This window comes from Ammodytes marinus, assembly GCF_949987685.1.
Source record: "Ammodytes marinus genome assembly, chromosome: 17".
Classification (NCBI taxonomy): domain Eukaryota; kingdom Metazoa; phylum Chordata; class Actinopteri; order Uranoscopiformes; family Ammodytidae; genus Ammodytes; species Ammodytes marinus.
In genome coordinates, this window is record NC_137221.1 from 19,324,868 (window position 1) to 19,350,651 (window position 25,784).

At 39.2% G+C, this 25,784-nt stretch overlaps 1 protein-coding gene and 1 pseudogene across 3 annotated transcripts; both read right to left on the minus strand.

Annotated features, from left to right (window-relative positions):
* Nucleotides 1-85: 85 nt before the first annotated feature.
* On the minus strand, nucleotides 86-13,365 carry LOC307264472 (annotated as a pseudogene). Its single transcript has 7 exons — nucleotides 13,336-13,365; nucleotides 11,474-12,088; nucleotides 11,215-11,357; nucleotides 10,763-10,985; nucleotides 6,930-7,031; nucleotides 482-584; nucleotides 86-399 (listed from the first exon to the last, which is right to left on the minus strand). The product of its transcript is annotated as an uncharacterized misc_RNA (transcript).
* Nucleotides 13,366-20,483: 7,118 nt separating this feature from the next.
* LOC307263698 (4-galactosyl-N-acetylglucosaminide 3-alpha-L-fucosyltransferase 9-like) lies at nucleotides 20,484-25,096 on the minus strand. 2 transcript variants are annotated; one of them, XM_080044917.1, is made up of 2 exons: nucleotides 24,997-25,096; nucleotides 20,484-22,915 (listed from the first exon to the last, which is right to left on the minus strand). In XM_080044917.1, exon 2 carries the CDS (start codon nucleotides 22,906-22,908, stop codon nucleotides 21,850-21,852), a length of 1,059 nt encoding a protein of 352 aa, XP_079901043.1. In that variant the 5' UTR covers nucleotides 22,909-22,915; nucleotides 24,997-25,096; the 3' UTR covers nucleotides 20,484-21,849. The 2 variants fall into 2 exon arrangements, with proteins under 2 accessions (XP_079901043.1, XP_079901044.1); XM_080044918.1 differs by lacking the exon at nucleotides 24,997-25,096 and adding an exon at nucleotides 24,674-24,953.
* Between the last annotated feature and the right edge of the window lie 688 nt (nucleotides 25,097-25,784).

Below are 25,784 nucleotides of genomic sequence, written 5' to 3' on the forward strand. Positions count from 1 at the left end.
TCTAGGGAGTTCTCAAATGACAGAACTTACAGCTGGCAAGAGTTGGGTAATATACATCCAAATTTAAGAAGTGACCTGCAACTTGTCAAAAGATATGTTCCTGATAATATTTATCTCTCACTGCTGTCCCACTGGCTGGATCTCTGCTAGTGACAATCCAACAAACCTGTTTGTCTTTCTTGGGCAGAACAAAGTCATCTTTCACTCCTGGGTCCCTGATAGTGAGCTCGTTCCTCACCACGATGTCAGCTTCTCTCCTGTAGGTTAGAGTTAAGTTGAACATGCTTTCCAGACCTATCTTCAATGTGTTTGTCGGGGATTCTATATTGTACTAAATCCACTTCTGAAAAGCTGGACGCGGATCCTGTGGCAAGTTCCTCAAATTCTCCCTGTGCTTTGCTGTAGAGGGACCTATCAGCTGTCAGGACACAGCTATTTATTTGGAAGTTCTGAGGGCAAAGTGTCAAATCAAACTTTCTACCATAAGGCCAGAACCACATGAGGACTATGGGCTTTTCCTTTGAATCGTTGCCTTCGTCATGTTCCTCATCAACTACTGTAGATGGGCAACCAGGAGACAGATGCTTAACATACAGAAAGAATGCGAGAACAAAGAATATAAGGGCGAGGGCCACTATATTCTTGTTGGAAACCATCGTCATCATCTGTGGAGGCAGAAAAGGAAACTGATTTAATCACTTTGAAAACTACATCATGAGTTGCAGCAAGTAAAGCGGCGAAGTAGGCGCCCTACTTGAGATTTAATAATTGATTTAAAAATGTACATTTCACCTCACAATAGTCAATAGGAATTTGAGTTCATGAATTAACCCTGCAGGCACAAAAAATCCATTTCATTTTCAAATGTGGACTTCCCGACGAGAGCTGTGAATATGTCATGCTTTATCTTTCAAGTTGTCAAATGTATAGTTTGGTTTGGTATTTTTGAAGGCGGGTTGTATTGAGTACTTAGTTAGGCTTAGTTATTGTGTTACCTTGTGGATATGGTGATCAGTGCAGTCACTATAAGGGGTTTAATAAAACACCGTTGGAATATATTGTATTCATTTCAGTGCCTTGTTGAATTTCTTAATCTTGTAATTTGTTCTAGTTGTAAACAGCTAGCATCTGACATGTGGGTGTGTTCCCATTGTGTTTTCACTCTGGCTCCTTGCAACTTCCTGATCTATCACAGTAAGTAACCACCGGTTCTATGACATTCCAGTATACAATGCCACATTACACTCTTGTCCCAACATTGACACTCCTTAGACAATTGCATGCCTTCAAAAACGTCCTGTTAGAAGTAGACAAACCAAGATAAACCCGTTTCAGTTCAACATCTTAGTATGTTTCAAATGCATATGGCAAGGTTAAAACAAATACATCAGTGATTCTTGAGAACCGGGACAAAAGGCTGGGACAAAATGTAACTGCTGTTATCTTTAAAAATTTAAATATTTAAAATTGTAGATGTTATTAGGGATTAAGAATAGAATGTCTGGAGCACAATTATCCCCTTAAATTAAATTTAAATTATTATTATTATGTCAAATTTATGACACTTGTAATCTTCTCATGACGTCAAAACAGTGTGTCCACAGAGAAGGTTTCAATCTTTCATAAAACCTATTAAAAATGTACTTTAATAGGTGCTGCTTTTTTCATCAAAGGCAACACTAAATAATCTTTCATATCAATAAAAAAAAATGTCTACAACACATTCATGTTTTATAAGGTTTCTAAGTGGGGGGACACTTTTTGTCACCACCGTCAGACATTTCATTAAAATGTAATAAAATCAGGCAATATGAGGGGCAGCTGTTTCCGTGAAGGACCTATATTGTCACAAGCTATCTGTGCAGAGTAAATGAGAGTCAGACAGGCTCTGATTAGTGTTGTAGTTTTAGAATGTTTTACATTACAAATCTTGAAAGTCCTGCGTCACAACCATGATACGTCAACACCGACTTAGAATTTCTGAAGAAGTTTTATGAAATGTTTTGATAATTTTATTTTCCTGAAGTAGTTCATACTAGCACCTATCATCAACAGAAAAACCAAACTGCTACTAGAAAAACTCTATTTGTTCTGTTTAAGAAACGTTAAATATGTCAACACCGTCAGATATAAAACACAAAAAAAATTGAAAAAAAAATTGTGGCTCTATCAGTTTTGGTGAATATTTGTGATCACTATACATCTCATGGGTCTAGCATAAAATGAGGGAACATTTATTTGTGTTTTTTGGTGTCTGACGGAGTTGACACAAAATAAGGAATGGCAAGCTAAAAAGTGGGTGTGTTCCCATTGTGTTTTCACTCTGGCTCCTTGCAACTTCCTGATCTATCACAGTAAGTAACCACCGGTTCTATGACATTCCAGTATACAATGCCACATTACACTCTTGTCCCAACATTGACACTCCTTAGACAATTGCATGCCTTCAAAAACGTCCTGTTAGAAGTAGACAAACCAAGATAAACCCGTTTCAGTTCAACATCTTAGTATGTTTCAAATGCATATGGCAAGGTTAAAACAAATACATCAGTGATTCTTGAGAACCGGGACAAAAGGCTGGGACAAAATGTAACTGCTGTTATCTTTAAAAATTTAAATATTTAAAATTGTAGATGTTATTAGGGATTAAGAATAGAATGTCTGGAGCACAATTATCCCCTTAAATTAAATTTAAATTACTATTATTATGTCAAATTTATGACACTTGTAATCTTCTCATGACGTCAAAACAGTGTGTCCACAGAGAAGGTTTCAATCTTTCATAAAACCTATTAAAAATGTACTTTAATAGGTGCTGCTTTTTTCATCAAAGGCAACACTAAATAATCTTTCATATCAATAAAAAAAAATGTCTACAACACATTCATGTTTTATAAGGTTTCTAAGTGGGGGGACACTTTTTGTCACCACCGTCAGACATTTCATTAAAATGTAATAAAATCAGGCAATATGAGGGGCAGCTGTTTCCGTGAAGGACCTATATTGTCACAAGCTATCTGTGCAGAGTAAATGAGAGTCAGACAGGCTCTGATTAGTGTTGTAGTTTTAGAATGTTTTACATTACAAATCTTGAAAGTCCTGCGTCACAACCATGATACATCAACACCGACTTAGAATTTCTGAAGAAGTTTTATGAAATGTTTTGATAATTTTATTTTCCTGAAGTAGTTCATACTAGCACCTATCATCAACAGAAAAACCAAACTGCTACTAGAAAAACTCTATTTGTTCTGTTTAAGAAACGTTAAATATGTCAACACCGTCAGATATAAAACACAAAAAAAATTGAAAAAAAAATTGTGGCTCTCAGTTTTGGTGAATATTTGTGATCACTATACATCTCATGGGTCTAGCATAAAATGAGGGAACATTTATTTGTGTTTTTTGGTGTCTGACGGAGTTGACACAAAATAAGGAATGGCAAGCTAAAAAGTGGGTGTGTTCCCATTGTGTTTTCACTCTGGCTCCTTGCAACTTCCTGATCTATCACAGTAAGTAACCACCGGTTCTATGACATTCCAGTATACAATGCCACATTACACTCTTGTCCCAACATTGACACTCTTTAGACAATTGCATGCCTTCAAAAACGTCCTGTTAGAAGTAGACAAACCAAGATAAACCCGTTTCAGTTCAACATCTTAGTATGTTTCAAATGCATATGGCAAGGTTAAAACAAATACATCAGTGATTCTTGAGAACCGGGACAAAAGGCTGGGACAAAATGTAACTGCTGTTATCTTTAAAAATTTAAATATTTAAAATTGTAGATGTTATTAGGGATTAAGAATAGAATGTCTGGAGCACAATTATCCCCTTAAATTAAATTTAAATTATTATTATTATGTCAAATTTATGACACTTGTAATCTTCTCATGACGTCAAAACAGTGTGTCCACAGAGAAGGTTTCAATCTTTCATAAAACCTATTAAAAATGTACTTTAATAGGTGCTGCTTTTTTCATCAAAGGCAACACTAAATAATCTTTCATATCAATAAAAAAAAATGTCTACAACACATTCATGTTTTATAAGGTTTCTAAGTGGGGGGACACTTTTTGTCACCACCGTCAGACATTTCATTAAAATGTAATAAAATCAGGCAATATGAGGGGCAGCTGTTTCCGTGAAGGACCTATATTGTCACAAGCTATCTGTGCAGAGTAAATGAGAGTCAGACAGGCTCTGATTAGTGTTGTAGTTTTAGAATGTTTTACATTACAAATCTTGAAAGTCCTGCGTCACAACCATGATACGTCAACACCGACTTAGAATTTCTGAAGAAGTTTTATGAAATGTTTTGATAATTTTATTTTCCTGAAGTAGTTCATACTAGCACCTATCATCAACAGAAAAACCAAACTGCTACTAGAAAAACTCTATTTGTTCTGTTTAAGAAACGTTAAATATGTCAACACCGTCAGATATAAAACACAAAAAAAATTGAAAAAAAAATTGTGGCTCTATCAGTTTTGGTGAATATTTGTGATCACTATACATCTCATGGGTCTAGCATAAAATGAGGGAACATTTATTTGTGTTTTTTGGTGTCTGACGGAGTTGACACAAAATAAGGAATGGCAAGCTAAAAAGCCCATGTTTAAAAGGAGAAGCAAGGTAAAAAGTCCATTTTGATAAAAAGGACAAAAGCTGGGAGGTTGTGTCAAACCTTAGCTCAGTAGCTATATGTTGGATACATACATGTAATTTAATTTGCCTAAACATAGGGTTTGTATTTTTTCAACATTGCACCCTGTTTTGTCCCACTTCTCAAGAATCACTGATACATATATAATGTGTAAAATAATACAAACAGTAACCACATAAATTATAACACTTTAAAAATATATATATATTGTTTAAAAGCCCTTCTAGGGACGGGCATTGGAAATGAGCAGTAGCTATGCTGTGATGCTTTACATTGGAGAGCAGGGGGGTATTTCAAGAAGCGGGTTTTGAGGCAACTCAGAGTTTGTTCGCTAGTGGAAACTCTGGGTTTTCCGTTTCAGGAAGCAGGTTCAGCGCACCTCACAGCCTGTGTGATTGACGTAAGTGAGTGAGTGGGCGAGCGAGGAGAGCGAGCGGTAGTCAATCAAGCGAAGCAACGAGTGAGTCAGTGAGTGTGGTGTGAGTGTGAGTGCAGGGGCGCAACTACCCACTTTCTGGGGGGTATGCAGGCACTTAGCAGGCGCCCGCCCCAATTACAGACTTCCATTTTAAGTTGCATATTAGAGCAGGTGATCGGCTCAACCATGACATGTCTGCCTGCACTGATTCTCCCAAAAGTAAAGGACACAGTGAATAACAGGTTGGTCATCAGAAATAAAACTATATACTGGGCATTTAGGTTTTTGTGGCCTCACTAGTGTCAGGCATGCATACTCACAAGACATGAAAAAGGTGACATGTCCGAAAACACACCCCTTTAGGGGGGTCTGGGGTTTTCCCACCCAGAATTTTTTGTGATTTGAACATGTAAAATGGGCAATTTGGTGTACTCTGGTGAAGAGAATTAAAGAAAAAAAACTTTTATTTCAGTTCAAATGAATAGTAAAATGAGCCAAACAAGTTAGTCAGCCAACCTTCTTGACTTTACCCATACAACGTGTGTAGGTATTTACTAAGAAAAACGTTAAAAAAACAGCTCAGAAAAATGGTTAAATTGGAAAAACCAGCTTGTTGATAAAACAATTTTTTCAAGTGAATGAGAGAGAAAAGGCATTAAATAAGACAAAAAAACTTAGAGCCACCAATCTATCGCACCAAATTCCCTTACAATAAACTATTACTCTCTCTCTCTCTCCTGTAATACTGTATGTGTAACTTACACACTATTCAAACCGATCCTGAATTGTAATGCTTTGGGGGATTATGAATTGTGATGCTTTGTGGTGCCCCCCCCCCCTTCCTTAGCCTGTACATCATACTTAGCATTGCACAACATACTTCAAACACTATACATAAGCCCCAGAAAACATTTCCTCAGAATTTTTTTTTTGTCGTTACACTCATAGCTCCAAAGAAAAACCTGTTGTTCTAGTTGGGCTTACACTACCTGGGAATCTTTTCTACTGTCTTATCAGGACCTTCAAATATCTCTTTATCATTCATCCAAGCGAATCCATCATCTTGTTCAGTGAATTGGAAACAGAAACTAAGACAAATAATTTTAGTTGATTAAAATGTATAAATAACTAAACATGAAAAGTTGAGGTTAAGTTTGTCTTAGTTTCTGTTTCCAATTCACTGAAAAAGATGATGCTAAGTATGATGTACAAGGCTAAGGAAAGGGGGGGGGGGGGGGACACACCACAAACATCACAATTCAGAATCCCCCAAAGCATTACAATTCAGGATCGGTTTGAATAGTGTATAAGTTACATATTACAGGAGAGAGAGTAGTTTATTGTAAGGGAATTTGGTGACAAACTTAACCTCAGTCTTTTCATGTTTAGTTATTTATACATTTTAATCAACTGAAATTGTGAGTCTGGCACATTGCCTCCAAGGAGACCTCTCTCTCTCTCTCCCTCTCTCTCACACACAACTCAGTTGTGCGCTGGAATGGTGCAAAATATGATAATAGTGGGAAACAGGTGAGTGTGTTGTTTGGGTGGTGACCTGATATAATCACACTACCATTAAAAAACTGTGAAAACAGATAGCCTAGTCAAAAACTTGAGGTGACCGATAATAAGTGAGGGGCGCTGCGTCAGAGCGACTCCCGACAGGGCTCAGGTTTTTGTTGTGCATTTCGTAGTTTCTTGTGTGCATCGTGTGTTGTTTTTACGTTTGTCAAGATGTCATCAACAACAGTGCTATACCTAGCGTGCATTTGGCTCATGATCGTGAGTTTATGCTGTGTAAATGGACTTTTTTCTGGACCGGCAACTCCATTCGCAGCCTACCCGGGCAGGCTCGTCTATCTGCGGGAGGAGCTGCTGGGGCTGAGCCGCGCTCACCTGGAGCCATCGCAGGTGTCCCTCTTCACAAACCAGATACCTCCGGAGCTAATCCGTGGAAACAAGCTGAGGCGAATACGGAGGAAAAGAGGGTCTAGAGGAGGGATTCGTAACAGACTGCGTAGAAGAGGCAGCCGACTACCTTTACCTGCCATAACCCTGTCAAACGTCAGATCGCTCCGAAACAAGTCTGACGAGCTGTCCACACTCGTGAGTTCGGATTCGGACTATCGACAGACAAGTCTGTTCTGCTTTACAGAAACATGGCTATCAGAGGATGTGGATTTTAAACTGGATGGTTTTAATGTCATACGCTTTGACAGGGATGTACAGAGAACGCGGAAGTCGATTGGGGGCGGGCTCTGTATAGCTGTCAATAACAACTGGGCAACCAACTTCACTGTCAGAGAGACTCAGAGCTGCAAGCATTATGAACTAATGACTGTGTCCTTTAGACCGCACTATTTACCTCGAGAATTCTCCCAGATAACTGTGATTTTAGTATATGTACCTGGACCTGATTTTACAATGGCTGCTGAACACATAGCAGACGGCTACAACAGGGCTGTCAGTCAAACTGCTGATCAACCAGTATTTCTACTGGGGGATTTTAACAAATGTGACATCAACACACATCTACCCAACCTGGAGCAATATGTTACAGTCCCCACTAGAATGCACAATATACTGGACTTATGCTATTAGTCCAGGCAAAATAGCATTTTACGACAGACAAATTGTAAAATAATTTTTTTCAGCTCAGATAATTTCTATGAGGTGTCCAGAACAACATACTAAAAGTCCTAAGAAATCCTAGTTGAGGAAATATGTTTAATTCTCATCAATCCGAGATGTGTGCCAATAAGGCGAGACACCAATAAATCCCAATAGGGCTATTTTTTTCCTTTAGTCCTATCAAAATGAAACTTTACACAATGAAAGTATTCATGAAAATGAAAAAATGTTGTATTACAAGTTTCTTTGAAAATGAATTTTAATATGCAAATGAGTTAAACACGAATCGTACATGCCCAAAATAAACCCAAATAGGCTTAATTTTTTCCTTTACTCCTACCACAATACAACTTTACATAGTAAAAGTATACTAGAAAAGTAACTTTTTTGTATTATAAGTTTATTTTTAAATGCATTTGAATATGCACATGAGCTCCACACTTATTGAATATCCAATCATCCTATACTGCCAATGGGTGATGGCAATGCTGCTTTTAGACTGGCCTCTAACCTGAAAAACTGCCTGGCTTACCTGCCAGGGGTATAACAGGTGCCTCTCATGAATTAGATTACCCCTCCCCTAGCTAGTGTAATTTTCTACTTTTTTTCAGTGACTTTCCTATGCCAAATAGACGAGACTGAAATGGCATGGATAAAGAGGAGATTTTCACACACCTTGGGACCAAGTAACTCCTTTGTCTACTTTATGCACCATACAGTGCTGCTTGAAAGTATGTGAACCCCTTGAGCCTTTATGAATTTTATTTATCAATACCAGTATTTTTATATGAAATAACAGACTTTTGTTTATAGATTCAACATTTTTATTTTCCAGAAATCAATTGTTAAAACAGATTAAAAAAAATTATTTGCCAACTTTTGTATGTGCAAAAGTTTGTGAACCCTGAGCTGCATTGGTTAACAATTTAACCAATGCAGCTCAGGGTCATGTTTACCTGCTCAATAGCAGGTAAACATAATCAGGTGGGCCAAATTGAGTGATGAAATGGACCAATGAAAAAATTGGGTGGCACTAAATAAAACAGAGATCAAACCAGGTCAGTGTAGGCCCACCAAAGTGAACCCATACAGATCAGACTTGCCACAGATCAGACTTGCAACAAGAGTACTAACAAGTCTGTGTCATCACCTACTCGTGTATAGCTAATTTGCATATTAAAATACATTTTCAAAGAAACTTGTAAGATAAAAATGGTATATCACAAACCATGCAAAGCACGATGCAGATGTGCTCATTGTCCAAATTGCCATTGCCTCTGCCAGAACAAAAGACAGTCTCAGTAGGTGATGACACAGACTTGTTAGTACTCTTGTTGCATCATGCTGATCTGAATGCACACGAGCCGTTTATGGCACAAGAACCAAAGAAAGCATCAAAAACAAGACGGATATGGTGCATAAAGTAGACAAAGGAGTTACTTGGTCCCAAGGTGTGCGACAATCTCCTCTTTCTCCATGCCTGAATCCAGACCTGCCACTAGGCGCTGGCAAATTAAATGTGCTGCGCCTGTTGGTCTGGGCACTCACCATTGAAGCTCATTAAATATGTCAAGAAATCCTGAGCTATGTTTCAATTGGTTCTATCTGATATGGGCGGGCCAGAGCCCTATGTATGGTGCTCTGGGGCGGACGTAAACGGATGACGACAGTGTGCCGTCGAAGCCGTTATAGTAAACATCAGAGATAGCTGCGGATATGTTGTTTGAGTTTGAGACTGCTTTGGCCTCGACCCTTTACAATTTGGAAGACGGCACTCAAATCTTTCATTAGCAAGTAAGTTGAATGTTCGGTTTTGCAGACGACCACGGCAAAAGTTAAATTTAACAGTTAATCCCGCTGTTCGCTAAACGAACGGGGCTTAATACGTCACATTGTTCATTGCTCCGATTGGTTGTAGTGCTATCAAATTGCGTGCAGTGGCATTTGAAGAGACAAATCTAATTCATGAGAGGCACCTGTTATACCCCTGGCAGGTAAGCCAGGCAGTTTTTCAGGTTTGAGGCCAGTCTAAAAGCAGCATTGCCATCACCCATTGGCAGTAAGATGATTGGATATTCAATACGTGTGGAGCTCATGTACATATTCAAATGCATTAAAAAAGAAACTTGTAATACAAAAAAAGTTACTTTTCAAGTATACTTTTACTATGTAAAGTTTTATTGTGGTAGGAGTAAAGGAAAAAATTAAGCCTATTTGGGTTTATTTTGGGCATGTACGATTAGTGTTTAACTCATTTGCATATTAAAATTAATTTTCAAAGAAACTTGTAATACAACATGTTTTCATTTTCATGAATACTTTCATTGTGTAAAGTTTAATTTTGATAGGACCAAAGGAAAAAAATAGCCCTATTGGGATTTATTGGTGTCTCGCCTTATTGGCACACATCTCGGATTGATGAGAATTAAACATATTTCCTCAACTAGGATTTCTTAGGACTTTTAGTATGTTGTTCTGGACACCTCATAGAAATGATCTGAGATGAAAAAAATTCTTTTACAATTTGTCGGTTTTTTGGCCCAAAAATTGGTTACTTTGCCTGGCCTATATGGTAACATTCAAAATGCATACATTTCAAAAGCCCGTCCTCCTATTGGTCTTTCTGACCACAATGTTATTTTATTGCTGCCAAATTACAGGTCACAGCTTAAAAGGGGAGTACCAGTTAAAAAAACAATTCATGTTCAAAATGAGGAGACCTCTGAAACATTGAGGGGATGTTTTGAATTGACAGATTGGGACTTGTTTTTTAATGATTATGGGAATGATTTTAATTCATTGACTGATGTAATCACCTCTTACATATTATTCTGTGAGGATACTGTCACTCCTACTAAACAAATAACAATACATCCAAACAATAAACCATGGGTCACCAAGGACATGAAAATGTGTTTGGTCCAGAAGAAAAAGGCTTTTCTGGACGGTGACACTCACAGGGTGAAGGAACTAGAGAAGGAGTTCAGAAGGAAGGCTAAGATGGCCAAAATAAATTACAAGGACAAGGTTGAAGCCAAACTCACCTCTGGTAATGCAAGGGAGGCATGGCAGGGGTTAAACATCATGATGGGAAGAGCCCCCAAACCTGCAGGGATCAACTGCTCAGACCCCACCTCTTTTGCAGAGCAACTTAACAACTTCTTCAGCAGGTTCAACAGCAGCAGTACACCAACAAGCTGGACCCTCCCCAGCCCCAGTCCATCCCACCAGGCTGTCATCATAGATGAGGAGCTGGTGGCCTCTGTTCTGAGCCGAGTGAACCCACACAAAGCCCCTGGCCCTGACAGGCTCAGAGGCAGAGTGCTTAAGGCCTGCTCCACTCAGCTAAGTGGAGTCTTCACCAAGCTCTTTCAGAGCCTTCTGGATATAAGCTTTGTTCCCCACCAGTGGAAGGAAACCACCATCATTCCTATTCCCAAAAAGACACATGCCAAGGACCCAAAGGATTTTATGCCAGTTGCCCTGACATCGGTACTGTGCAAATGTATGGAAAGAGTTGTAGGTGACCTTCTCTCCAGCATGGTAGCAGGAAGACTGGACCCACTCCAGTTTGCCTATAAGGCTAAACGAGGAGTGGAAGATGCAACTCTGACCCTTTTGGATACTGTGACCCGACAGCTGGACTCATCACACCCCCACACAAGGATTTTATTTATGGACTTCTCCTCTGCTTTTAATACTGTACACATATTCACACTGCTGCACTTTCTAGTGGAGCTTCAGGTCCACCCCACACTGATTTTATGGATTAAAGGTTTTCTACAGAACAGGCCACAACAAGTGCAGGTGAATGGTTTTAAATCCAGCAAAATGGTTTTAAATACTGGCCTCTTGGGCAGAACAAAGTCATCTTTCACTCCTGGGTCCCTGATAGTGAGCTCATTCCTCACCACGATGTCAGCATCTCTCCTGTAGGTTAGAGTTAAGTTGAACATGCTTTCCAGACCTGGTATCTTCAATGTGTTCGTTGGGGATTCTATATGGTACCAAATCCACTTCTGAAAAGCTGGACGCGGACCCTGTGGCAAGTTCCTCAAATTCCACTCTATACCCCTATGAAAGATAATTACTCCCTGTGCTTTGCTGTAGAGGGACCTATCAGCTGTCAGGACACAGCTATTTGTGTGGAAGTAGTGAGGGCAAAGTGTCAAATCAAACTTTCTACCATAAGGCCAGAACCACATGAGGACTATGGGCTTTTCATTTGAATCGTTGCCTTCATCATGTTCCTCATCAACTACTGTAGATGGGCAACCAGGAGACAGATGCTTAACATACAGAAAGAATGCGAGAACAAAGAATATAAGGGCGAGGGCCACTATATTCTTGTTGGAAACCATCGTCATCATCTGTGGAGGCAGAAAAGGAAACTGATTTGATCACTTTGAAAACTACATCATGAGTTGCAGCAAGTAAATCGGTGAAGTAGACGCCGGTAACACTTTATTTTGATAGCACTGTTGACACTCAACAATCAGTAGATATGCAGTTGCATGTCAACAGTGAATGAGTTGATATTCAACAGAAGTATCTCAACAGATAAGTAACATGTATTCAACTTACTGCTAGTTAACTATAAGTTGCACTATTAGTAGATGTTTAGTTGATATTCAACAGAACTCTTTCAACGGAAATGAAACATGCATTCAGCTAACTGTCAGTTAACTATAAGTTGCACTTTTAGTAGATGTTGTGTTGCATGTCAACAGTGAGTTAGTTGATATTCAACAGAACTTTTGTTCAACAAATATGTCACGTGCATTCAACAAACTGTCTGTTAACTATAAGAACATTTTATTTTGTTAAGATCATTTAGAAAAACGGTCTGCAACAGACATCATTTTTACAACATGTTATTTTCCAATATTCAACTATCTGTAGAGTGTCAACTTCTAGTAAGTTGACTATCAACGACTGTTATTAACCAATACTCAACTAACATCCAGTAGTGTCAACTTCTAATACGTTGACTATCAACTCACAAGGTACCGCTCACAAGGTACATATCTCATCTAATGTATGAACAGTCAATCCTATGTTAATCCTACGTTCATTGTAAAATAAAGATAAGAACATTTTAACAATCAATATGGAGGCACCCTATTTGTAGTTGACTATCTGTTGATTGTCAACTAATCTATAAATGACTGTCGACAAACTATCAGTCGATATTCAAAACTAAGGAACTAAGGATTTGCAGACGAGTGTTAGGACTATCAAATTAAAGTGAGAGGGGAAGACTCTTCCTCAGGACAACAGCGCTCCAAATTCATTTGACCATTTCCTAAAGCTGACTCCTGTGATATTCCAAATATAGTTCAGCGACTGTGAAGAAACACAGCAGCCTGTTGAGCTTGTCACACCATGCTAGAGTTATGTCAAAGTCATTTTATCTTGTCAACTGCATATGCTATCAAGACTTCTGTGGGTGAACGGAAAGTTTGACAGGTGCAGGAGCAGTAACTAGATGTGAGGTGGGCAAAATAACCTTTTTAAGAACAATATCATTAATAGGCTACATTGCAGTAAATATTATCAGTCTTTTGAGGGATTAAGATTACCACCACCGAATTAAATGTGCTGTAGGCCTACTCACCTTTCCTGAGAGGTCTTGCTGTTATTCAGTAGCTCAACAGTGGAAGGCTTTTCCTGTTGGGTGTACACATGCCAAAGATAGGCAGGGCTTCTACTTTGACAAACAAGAAAAACGGTTGAAATGTTCCCATCACCTGTGTTATTTAATAGCTCTGTCCCAACAATGATATTCTGCGCCCTACATGACAGGCACACCCTGCCTCCCTCCTATAATTTCTGCCCTGAGGCCCTTTGTGCTTAAAATGCTAATTTACTTTTTACGTTTGTTAAAACACCTCCCGACGTATATTATTATATTATGGGAATACGCACCAGTGTTAATTTTGGCAGCAAATTCTGATTTAGTCTTAGTCTTTTGAATATCACACCATTTGTCTTAGTCCTATTCTAGTCATCTAAAATATTTTAGTCTTAGTCTAGTCTAGTCTACTAAATATAAGCAGATTTTAGTTTGACTAAATCTACAGCGGACTTCGTCGACTAAGTGTTTTTCTTCATTGAATGGTATTAAGGTTTGAATATGCAATACAGACACAGATTTAATGGTTGTAATACAAAACATGTGTTCTATTTCATTAGTAATAATCTCACATAAAATCAGTGTACCTGACTGGATAGGTGGGAGGGGGGGCTTTAAGAGCCTGTGCCCAGGGGTCCATTATCTCATGATCTGTCTATGAACCAACTGGATTCCACAATCTTTTTTCTTTTTGCGGGGAGCATGCACAAGCATTATTTATAAAATAAAAGAAAATAAAGAAAATATTTTAAAAAAGTGGGGGGCCCCACACTAGGTCTTGAAACGGGCCCCGAGATCGTTAAGGCCGCCCCTGGGCAGCAGCAGCAGCAGCAAGCAGTTGAGGTGCTGATAAATTTGAGCAACTGCGCCTTCCTTTAAGCAACACTGCTGCCGCTGTGTTCGGACTTATTTTGCATCAAAGCCTTTTAGATAATACAATTAGAGGTTTTAATTGAACGCTGTCCATGCGTCGGAGTTGATTGTAACTTAAAAACAGAAACTAACGGACGGAGGCGGCAGTTTCACATGGCTCTGTGTATTCAAACTCGAGACAGAGCCTACTACAAACAGATCGCGGAACTTAGCCGTTCCCCTAGACATCGTTAACGGGCAGGATATCCCTGACTATCATTTTTGTCCATCATACCGCAGAGTTTTTCAGCACAGCAGCTCACTCCACCCGCTCACACCTGCGCGGTCTCCCGTCGATTTTCACCGAGACAGGGTCGCATTCGCTGCTTTGCACTGATTGGATTTCTTCCCAACTTGTCCCACAAAAAGAGTAGTTCTGATTGGATCTCTTCTCCATTCGTCCCGCCCTAACAGTTTCGTCTAGTTCCTATTCGTAGACTATAGTGTCAGTTATATTAGTCAGTCTCAGTCTTCGTCATCACATCTGCCTTTTTATTTAGTTTTTATTTAGTTTACGTCCGTGAAAAAGGTTCGTAGACGAATATTTTTCGTCATAGTCTTAGTCTACGAAATTAACACTGATACGCACACTTCTATGCAAATAATTTTTCTATAAATACCAACATTTTGCATGTCTACGCAAGGTTTTTGTGCAAAGCAAGCTTTATAAATGAGGCCCCAGGTCTTAAAAATGTCTCATAAATCAGACAATTATATATATGAACAAACAAACAACATATGAACAAATCTTTTCGTGATAACCTTCAGAACAGTGCTAAGAATTATTTAGTACAGGCATTTTGTGAGAAAATATGGGTGGACCTCTCAAAAATTGCAACAGAAACCATTTCAACTGTTTTTGACTCATGAATATGTAATTAATAACATACTAAAAGTCTCAAGGAATCCAATTGGTGGAAAGTTATTTTCTAAGGGGTTTCTTAACCATACCTTTATGTCAATTTTCGGCTTCCCAAAGTACTGTTTTATGGTAGAGGGGATATGTGCAAAATTGTTAACCTTTTCAGAAAAGCTTGAAACTTGGTACACTTATACAGTTTGGGGCTCTGAACATTTTCAGATATTAAGCCATTGCAAAATTGAATCATGGTTGCCATGGAGACCATTTTACTTTCCGCCATAGCCTATGCATTTTTCATCATAACTCCTGAACCAATCTTTGCCTTTATTAGTTAGAGAGAGAGATCAGAACCATATGACCCGACAGCAGACCTGGAACTCATATGGAAAACTGCCATCCTGTTTGTCTCACAAAGGCCAGCATGGTCTAGTATGATGCAATTTGCACAGCATGGCAATCACCCGGGGTAAACATCCTTTGTGTTTACCCCATTGGTTGATATGAGACGTAGTGACCCTTCATGCATCTACTCCGCATGTAAGTTCATTATGTGAACATGCCCACTGCCACAATTCCACCCCAATCATCAAATTTTATCAACCACTGGTGGAAGGCATTTTCTTATGAAAGCAGCTGAGCCAGAGGTTAGTGACTTGGGGGCTTCCACACTGATATTAGTTGTTGGGGTCCATTGGGCATGTTATGGTTGATGCTGGGAAGCAGGGCCGGTTGTAGCCAGGGGCCAGGGTGGGCCGTGCCCCCCCAAATGTGGGCTGTGCCCCCCCTATCAAATTTTTTTTTTTTTTTTTTTTTTTTTTTTTTAGGTGGACGTCCAGACCCATTAGGCCTGAGGCATAAGCGAAATGAGCGGTTGCTTAGGGTCCCCACTGCCAGGCCCCCCTCCCCCCCAATTTTTTTTTTAGTTTTTTTTTTTTTTAGTTTGTATGTTTGATACCAACATCATATTATGTAAATGTAAATTATCATACAATAAAAGGAATACAATGGTTTGGTAGATTAATAGCTTAATGATTGAATCAGTTCATCTGGGAGGTAATCCGAGGTTAACTGATCACGTCACGTTCAAGTCCATGGCATGCACAGTGTGTATTGAGTTTATTTAAAAATATTTGAAAATGGGGCTGCCCTCAGTTTCCCATGCACTGTGTATAGTCTATAGCCTATTTGAGCCTCGTCTGTGGAAAAAATTATAATTGGACAACAGAGTTCTTCTGCTTCGTTCCTCTCACTGCATTAAATGAATTCATTATATTACAGAAAAATATGTCCCGTAAAAGAAAAAGAGCACCAAGCCCATCCCAGAGGACCCTGCATAATATTTTATTTCTAATTTATATTTCTATGGAAAATCCATGTGTCTTTCTTCAATAGCTTCTAATTCATCCGACCCAGTGTCTCCAAATTATTTGTTCACACAAAATTCCTCAGATTTAGCCTCTTAATTTTCCTCTCAAAGTGCACCAAATTCATGCATTTCACTTTAAAAAGGTAAAAAAAAATCTCCCGGGGGGGCATACCCCCGGACCCCCCTAGCAGGGTTGTGACCTCGGCTGGCTACTATCTTCACCCAGCTGGACATTGCAATAGTGGACTTTATATCTATATAGTGTGTATAGTATATAGCTCTGGACTACCACAATCCAGGTTGCCCAGTCCCAAAGCTTCCTCTTCTATCAGCTCAGGCTGCCTACAGTTAATACTAAAATAATAATAATAAAAAAAGATACATTATGTTGAATATAATGTATATTATTATATGTTATTCATAAACATTTTCGAAAAAAAATATCCAAGAATCAAATCTCCCACACAACAACACTCAAAGTTTGTTTGCATATTGTATTCTACACAATTCACAGTAAATGTGCCAAAAAGCAGACGCAGAGATCTTACATCGACAAAAAATTTCTGCTCGCGCGCTCTGCCGCGCGCTCGCATCTTCGGTCTCCCTGCCCAGTGTGCCCACCCAAAATTTCTGCAGGCCCACCCAAGTCTGACTTTCTAGAACCGGGCCTGCTGGGAAGAGGAAGTGATAATGATTTTCTATGCAGCCGTTGTGCACATTATGACAGGGAAGATGTTTGGATGGGATTTGCATTGAAAGAGTCCTTAATTGCCTGATTCTGCCTGATGCACTTGTTGCAACTCCCCATTAGCTGCAAGGAGATCCAAAATACTATGATGAAGAAATGTCATCAGCAGATGATACCTGCTGGAGATCGTTTATAAAACTCTGGTGTCAATTAAGTTGCTGCAATATATGCAAAGCTGATAGACGATGTCTGCAGAGAAGGCTTGCCATTCTGATGTGATTCTCAGAATAAGATGACTTCTCAAATGCAAAACTGAATCCTTAAAATCCATTGGTAGACATATTTTGCAAGTTTCTGAGAATTGGGAACTTCACCTTGAAACAATATCAGAAATGCTTCCTTTCATGGCAGTATCAGGGCATAATCTCTACACAAAATCAGCTCACATCTACAGTATGTGCAGACAGGGCCGCCCATAAGGGGTAGAAAGTGTGAAAGCTTTCTAGGGCCCAGCCACTTGGGGGGCCCATGGTCTTTGGAAGCCAAGAACCTACCTAGATAACCTTTATTTTTAGATTTTTAGATATTTATGTCAATATCTATTCAAAGTTGGGTGTTTACACAGAGCCGCGGCTCCGCTTAAGGCCATTTAAAAAGCAGTAGAAAAGCTACTTGTGTCTGGGTGTGGATGTGAAAAGTATTTGGACCCCATGAAAAAACAGATTGGGTACCTTTTGTAGTTCTTCTACATTCTTATAAACAGGACAGGCTAGTTACTCTGTCATTGTCCTGAGTCTACAAACAGGTTTAAATTCTCTCTCCCCATAACGTACATTTTTGTGAAAAAGAATTTCCCTTAGGGGACTATAACTTCTAAAGGCTTGGACATAAGTCTTCAGGTTGACACGGCCGGCCAGGTCTGACCAGTTTTTCAGAAACCTGGCCAATTGACCAACCAGCCGAGTGATACCACAATGAAGCTGACGAGCAGCATCATCCTGTTTTAATCATTGTAACCACCAAAGTCCTGCTTTCTGTATTGTTTCTAAAAATAAAAAATGAAAATAGACCTTAAAAAGTTCTTAATGCAAAGAAAGATACAAGGCACAAAGAAGTTGGAAATAACTGAAGGAACAGATTTGTGTCCAAAGATTAAGAACTTTTTTGTAATGATTTCAGTAATGTTTTCAGTAATTTTGCAGTGATGAGAGCAGAATGAACTAAGCCTAAATGTTGCAACCAAATATAGGCCAACTTTATAGTTTTGAAGGGTAGGTTGGTTTGGTTATTCATGTAGAGAACCGCCTTTTTTTCTTTTTTGTGTGAAGAATTTGTTGTTGATGTTAATTTTTAAGCGTTATTTATTTCAACAATACCACCAAAATATTTCAAATGATTTATTGTCATGTGCAGAAATACAAAAGAGTGCAATATTTGGTGCAGTCAATTAGTGTAAATGTATCTTATACCAGAAACTAGTAGCATAGAAAACGTGCAAATTGTGAAAAAACTTTTAGATTGCTTTAGTGGATACTAAAGAAGAACAATGTCTCTGTGTGAACTGATTATTTTGTAGGGATCTGCTGATCTGTTAAACAATTGTGTGAGTGGGTATTCAAAATAAATTGGTAGGTATGCTGGGCTAAGTCAGAAATGTGCTACTATTGTAAAATAATAAGGCCTTGCTCCCCCAACTGTCCCTGGCTGATAAGATAGTTATTCTCTCTACAAATACATGTATGTGTTTTTTTTTAAGATATTTTTTGGGCATTGTTATGCTTTATTGATAGTGCAGAGAGACAGAGGTGAAATGGGGCAGAGAGGGGAGTGACATGCAGAGAACGACCGCGGGTGGGAATCGAACCCGGTTCTGCTGCTGGGCCCGGCCCGGGGGGGGGGGGACGCCCTACCAACTGAGCCAAGGGCGCCCAACCTTAACTGTTTCTGATGTTGTGTGGTATCATAGTAATCCCTGACCATGAAAGCATAGGGTTAGACATCACTAGTTATGTGGTATTATGTTTGGTTCAGGAGTTATGATGAACAATGCATAATTAGGCTATGGCGGAAAGTAAAATGGTCGCCATGGCAACCATGATTCGATTTTGCAATGGCTTAATATCTGAAAATGTTCAGAGCCCCAAACTGTATAAGTGTACCAAGTTTCAAGCTTTTCTGAAAAGGTTAACAATTTTGCACATATCCCCTCTACCATAAAACAGTACTTTGGGAAGCCGAAAATTGACATAAAGGTATGGTTAAGAAACCCCTTAGAAAATAACTTTCCACCACTTGGATTCCTTAAGACTTTTAGTATGTTATTTATTACATATTCATGAGTCAAAAACAGTTGGAATGGTTTCTGTTGCAATTTTTGAGAGGTCAGGTTATATAATGCCTGGACTAATTCTGGAAAGTTTGGTAAGTGCTTTAGAAGTTGAGATTTTTTGGTCAAAAACGAATTTAGCAATAATTGCTGTTAAAGATGCTTGTATAAGAGAAATTGACAGACAAGGTTTAGTCAAAGAAAACACCTAAATGTAATAATTTGACCTTTTATAACTATTATGAAAGAAGTAATGTTATGGGAGCAAAATAGACAATAATCTCACAATTGACCAGTGCTTGAAGTGATCAAACGTCGCAGATGAGCCCAGAATTGTCATGGGAACTGGAATATCTAGTTAGTTTGTGTTGTGCAGATGAGAGTTAGTAACTAAATACCAGATGACATAATAGTGTGATGGTCAGTAGATCTTTATTTCAGTCAGTCGACTGATGGACAGATTAATAAAGCAACTACCAAAGAAATCGTTATTTGCAGCCCTACCCAATCTTCTTATATCTGACTCGGAATGGATATTTTTTCACACATTGAAAACTTTGTTTTTAAATAACTTCTTAAAGGCCTACTTCACCGGTTGGAATATGAAGGTGTATTGAACTCGGAGATCCTATTTAGTATAAATGTGCAAGAAAAATTGAAATCGGATCATCTTAGCCTGAGAAAAGGCAGAAAGAGTGTTTTATGGTCTCACTGTCTAACCCTACCTTTTCCTTACTGTGACATCACAGTAAGGGTTAGAATTAACAGGACAGCTGGGCCAAGAGAAGACTAAGGGAAGACTGAGGGAAGAAAAACCTCATTCATTATATTATAATAGTTATTTTATAATGATAGAACGCTGGTTCCGTATGGGTGAAGTATTCCTTTAACCAATGTTGTGTAACACCTTTTCATGAGTGAGGAAAGATCGATGAATGAAACCCTTAACATAAATGAATAAAAACAGTGTGTTGTTTCTGAATGGATTAAATCTTTATTTAAAATGATCTAAAAAAAAGAATAAAAAAATAACAAATAAACAATATGCATCATCATTCAACAAAAGCTAATTTCAGCATTAAATAAACTAGACCTGTTCGAAAAGGGATAGGGAGAAGCCTGGGCTTGTCAAGTCCTACCGCCACCATAAATTAGTGCCAAATTCAATAAAAAAAACCTAAACAGACTATTTTAAATAATACAGAAATATCATTCCAATCAAGTTATTAGGAAAAAAAAAGAACAAAAAAACAAAAGAACAACCAACATAAATGAGAAAAGTACCATTACCATCAGTGATATTTACGTTCTCCTTAATTTTTGTACTTTACAAAAATATATAATTTATTTAAAATTCCATCATATTTATACTTTAAGTAAGTTTGTCGTTTCGTCAAAACTACTCCACAAAACCACCCCACAAATGGAAATACACATACTTTTGACTTTTTTTTACTATTCGGATGGCTCATTTTTGTAGTGTGCATAGTGATTGTAAGGTGGTTTTATAGTTTAGGTAATTCCCCATACTTCCACACAGTCATTTAAATACAATGCCCTCCCTTTCAAAACGTGCCTTGCTTTCCTCATCACTCCAATATTCTGTGACACTTCTGCTCTCACATGTTTTATATGGGGTTTCCAGCAGATTTTGTGATCAAGAATAACACACAGAAGTACATTTTCATACACTTTTTCTATTTCAACATTATTTATCATTACTTTTACTTGTTTATTTATTTCAAGATTTCGAAACAGCATAATAATTATCTGCTGCTGTTGTTATAGTTTCTATAAAATCATCATCACTGCTAAAGATGTCAATTGATAGCTCCTAAACCCATATTGACTCACCAACTTTATTTATTGTTTGTACTTATACAACTGAGGTCACAAAGGTCTATTGTTTGGTACAAAATGTTTCTAGCCATTGTATAGGCTACATTTGAATCACCTTAGCCTATTTTCATTTCATAGGAACAATACCTATCTGAATCCAAAGCAACTGTTGGGTCTTTCTCATGCTATCTCTTGATAAATGTCCATTTTATACATTTGTATACTTTTATACTAAATTCCCTATACAGCTTATTCTTATAAACAGATTGATGGTGTGCAGTGGCTGCACCAAGATATCAGTAAAAGCATCACTACATGAACCCCTTGTACAGATCAGGTATATCTCTGTACACCCTCTTCAGGCTCACATGCCGACAGGCCTGGCATGTTAAAAAGCACGTACCGCGTCCCAAAATCCCCCTCAAAAATGGCATGATTAATTCAAAAATACAAATACTCCGATGTGGTCATTTTAATCACTACAGAGCATCAGTATAAAAGAATCACTGCATGAACCCCTTGTACAGATCAGGTATATCTCTGTACACCCTCTTCAGGCCCACATCCTGACAGGCCTGGCAGATAGCGTGTGCAAACTCACGATTCTGCTCAGTAGGATGGCGTCTGGCGTTATAGAATTGCCGCCAGTCAAAGTATCTCTCATAGGCCTTACTGTCCTTATCGAGTGTCAGGAGGAACTCGGCTAGATTTTCGGCATCCGAAAAGTCATTTACGTGTATGAAGGAAGAGCCTGGAACAAGATCCTCATAGTTACTTCTCGGTGGGCCCAAAACTATCGGCACAGTGCCGGCTGCGAGAGGTCCATTGAACGTTTCTGTAATGTAATCTCTGTCAACTGAATTCTCAAAGGAGAGGTAGAACTTGCAGCTGCTGATAATCTGGAAATAGTTTTCACCGTTCAAAAACTCACCAGAGGAAGTGTAAATAACATCCACTTTGATATGGGTAACAAGCTTTTGGAAGTACTTGTAGCCCTCCCCCGATTTTGCATCGAGGTCCTCTGTATCCAGAATCCAACAGAGCAATCGTTCCTTCTTGGGTAACACAAAATCTTCGTCTGTGTTCCTCTTGTGAGTCAGTTGCCAGCGTACGCGGATGTCTGCTTCCTTCCTGTAGTTCAGAGTCAAATTAAAAAGGCCTTGAATGCCTGCTATCCTGCGTGTGTTATTAGGCAAGTCCATGTTAAACCAGATCCATCTCTGAAATCTGGCTCTGGGTGAGGTAGGGAGGTTGGAGAGGTCGTCCTTAATAGCTCTGTGAAATATCAAAACATCATGAGCTCTGGAGTACAAAGATCTATCATCTGTGAGGTGACAGCCGTCCATGTTGAAGAGCGTCTTACAGTCCTGAAAGTCAAACTTTTTATCTTCAGGCCAGAACCACAGCAGCATCAGGGGCTTGTCCTTCTTAGCCGGGGGAGGATGGCAATTTGGAGATGGGAATGACTGATGGAACATTAGAAGCAGAGCTACGAGTCCAGCCAGCATGATAGTCGCTATCAGGGTGACTCGTAAAAAGGAAGAAATAGAGGTGGAAGCCATGTTTAACCTGCAACATAACAAAATAAAATAAGTCACTGGCAACATTTTTCTCACAGAATAGATACAGTACTGCGGAGCCCCTCTGGTGACATTAGGGGAGGGGGGGTGGGGGATATGTCGTGGCCACAACTAAATAATTTGCATCCGTATCCACATCATCATGCACATAGTCTGTGCAAAAAAAAAAAAATAACTGAAACTATTGGCTTTACATCATCAAGTTAGCGCAGCTGTCACTGTATTTTCATAAGTCTTTTATATACAGGCAGAAGTATAACAGTATCATGGTGTTACTACAGCCAGGTTGCAAATCATCCTGGTATACCGTCCATCACATAGCCTACGTGGTACGCGGACCTGTCGCATTATTATGAGCCCTGTCCACAGCGAAGAGAGTCGGTGATTTGATCCTTTTGTAGGGACGCTGTTGCCTAACATGGCTTATCAACCAAAACAATGCCTTTTCGGGGCTACTTTTGAGTTTTACATCTATGCTTATGGATCTGGTAGCATTTCGCTGAGCGTGCGAGCCGAATTGTTTTGCCCGTGTAAGATCTCTGCGCCTGCTTTTTGGCATAGTTACTGTAATGTTAGTTTTTAGACACATCACTGCTGAAGGGGGGGTTACCATGATAACACTGCTATTAGAAGCTTTCCATATCAGCCACCTTCTATGAAAAGCAGAAGTAGCCTAATTAATTTTCTTAGAAAATAAATAGATAAAATATACAGAATAATTTACACAACACCTTCAGAACCTTCACAAAGACACTCAGAACTTGATGATCACAGCTCTCTGAATTGAAAATGCAGCTGGCAGAAATACTGATATTTTTCCAGACTAAAGTAGTAAAATTGCAAGGAAAAACAAATCTAATTTACACATTTGTGTAAACCTGTTGAACACAATACGCAATCGACTTTGATTTTTGCGGTGTGGGAGATTTATTTTTTCATGTTTTGTTTCCAAATGTTTCATGAATTAAAACGTTTTTATAAACATCACCCTTTTTTATGTATTTTTTTTAAAAATCGCACCTTGCATCAACCTGAAAACCCATAGGCAATATTAACAGTAGGCAGCCTGAGCCGATTGAAGAGAAAGCTTTGTAGCAGCGCTTGCTCAGAGGCCGAGCTCGCGGACAGTAACGTTCACAAACAACGCACCTCTGATGCAGCAGCATCGTGAGAGGAGGAAGCAGCACTAGGCTTGTTTGCAGGCTTATAAGCGATACATTACACAGAAAGTTGTGTAAGTCGGTTTGGATAAAGTAGGAAGTAAATTAGCTTTTGCGCACAGCATTTACTAACCGAAAGAACAGGTTAACGTGTGAAAATAGTCGCCGAGTTGCGGTCGTCTTCTTACTGCCTTTGCAAAGGAGAGACTGCGCTCTGTGGACGTGATTGACGGTTGACAACAGAAAAGCAGATGATCGGTGAATTTGGAGGCAGGCTGTCGCCGTGCCCACCCGATCAAGCTAGGAATGGCCCTGATATTGTAAATACACATATTTTAATTGTCTGAAAAAATTAAAAAAATCTTAAATTTTGATTGCGTGGGCAAGACGCACATTTGGGTGGACACGACCCACCCTTGCCCCTGGCTGGCCCAGGCCTGTGTTTTCAGTGATAATGTAATATCTCCAACTGATGTTTTGGGGACCTATGTTGAGTAAAAGAGATTAGTCCCAATGTGTACGACTAGTCAAAATGACATGATTAATATCTGCAATGTTCATTTCCTGATAGATGTTACACAGCCTACCCACTCGGTCCTACACCGTCTCCGGTCACGGTGGCTGAGGAGGAGGTTTCGGCTGGGATGAGGAAATATGACGAGCCTGTCGTTTGTCACGTCTCGACACCTTTTACTTCAGTTTTTTGTTTGTCTCGACTCGTATAGACCTAAAAATAACAAGTGAAAGTGTTCCTAGTCCTTGACACCACTGATACGGCTCCAAAAGTGTAGGCCTATACTTCCTGTAAGCCTACTACCTCTAATTTCCCTTGACTAAAAAAGCGACGTCAAATTTGCTTGTCAAAGCAGCAAAGTGGAAAGCAGGTTGAACGTTTGTTAAATAAACTTGCCTGATCCCGTGGAGCTGAATATGTTGCTGCTTGGTGAGAGTGTAGGCTACAACAGGGTTCGAGATTGACTACACAGATCAGGTCTGACCTGAAGTAGTGCTGAAGCACCTGCCCTTTTCCCCTGGCCCAATCAAGTAAGTGCCCTTTTGAAAAAAATAAAAATCTGATTTTTTTTTTTTTTTTTTTGCCCATGCCGACATTATCATCTATATATGCTCAACGATTAAAACGTTTGACAATAATGCCCCAATAAATATGCCCCCCCCCCCTCCTCCTCCGCACACACTTAAACGTGAACGCGCAGAGTGGACACAAACGGAGGCGCGTTGCCGCAGCAGTGTACAGCTGCTGCACACACACACCTACTCCCCGGCCTGCCCTGCCCCACCAGCGAGGTAAGCATACATTGAATGGAGTCAAGAGTGTATTGTTTGCCCCTAAGCCTCAGTTGCCAAGCTATAACTTGCATTTATTTGTCTCTGTTTTAAAGTAGCCTCTATCATGCAGCGCCACACAGCTGAGCATAAATTAGCCGACTGTCCTGCTTAACAAGCTAGCCCCCAAAAAAATTGATATGACGTGATGAACACAACTAATGTCGGCGGAGTTTGTCATTGGTACAGCATGTGAATCTATCAGTATGCTGAATATTTAGTGTTGTTTAGGTTTACTTTAGGCTATATAATTAACACATGCAGTAATTTATTTGCTAAATGACAAACAGGCAATTCCCAATTGCCTGCAGAAAAAGTAGCCTCGTGCCTGGTTGTAATGTAACCAAGCAGTCT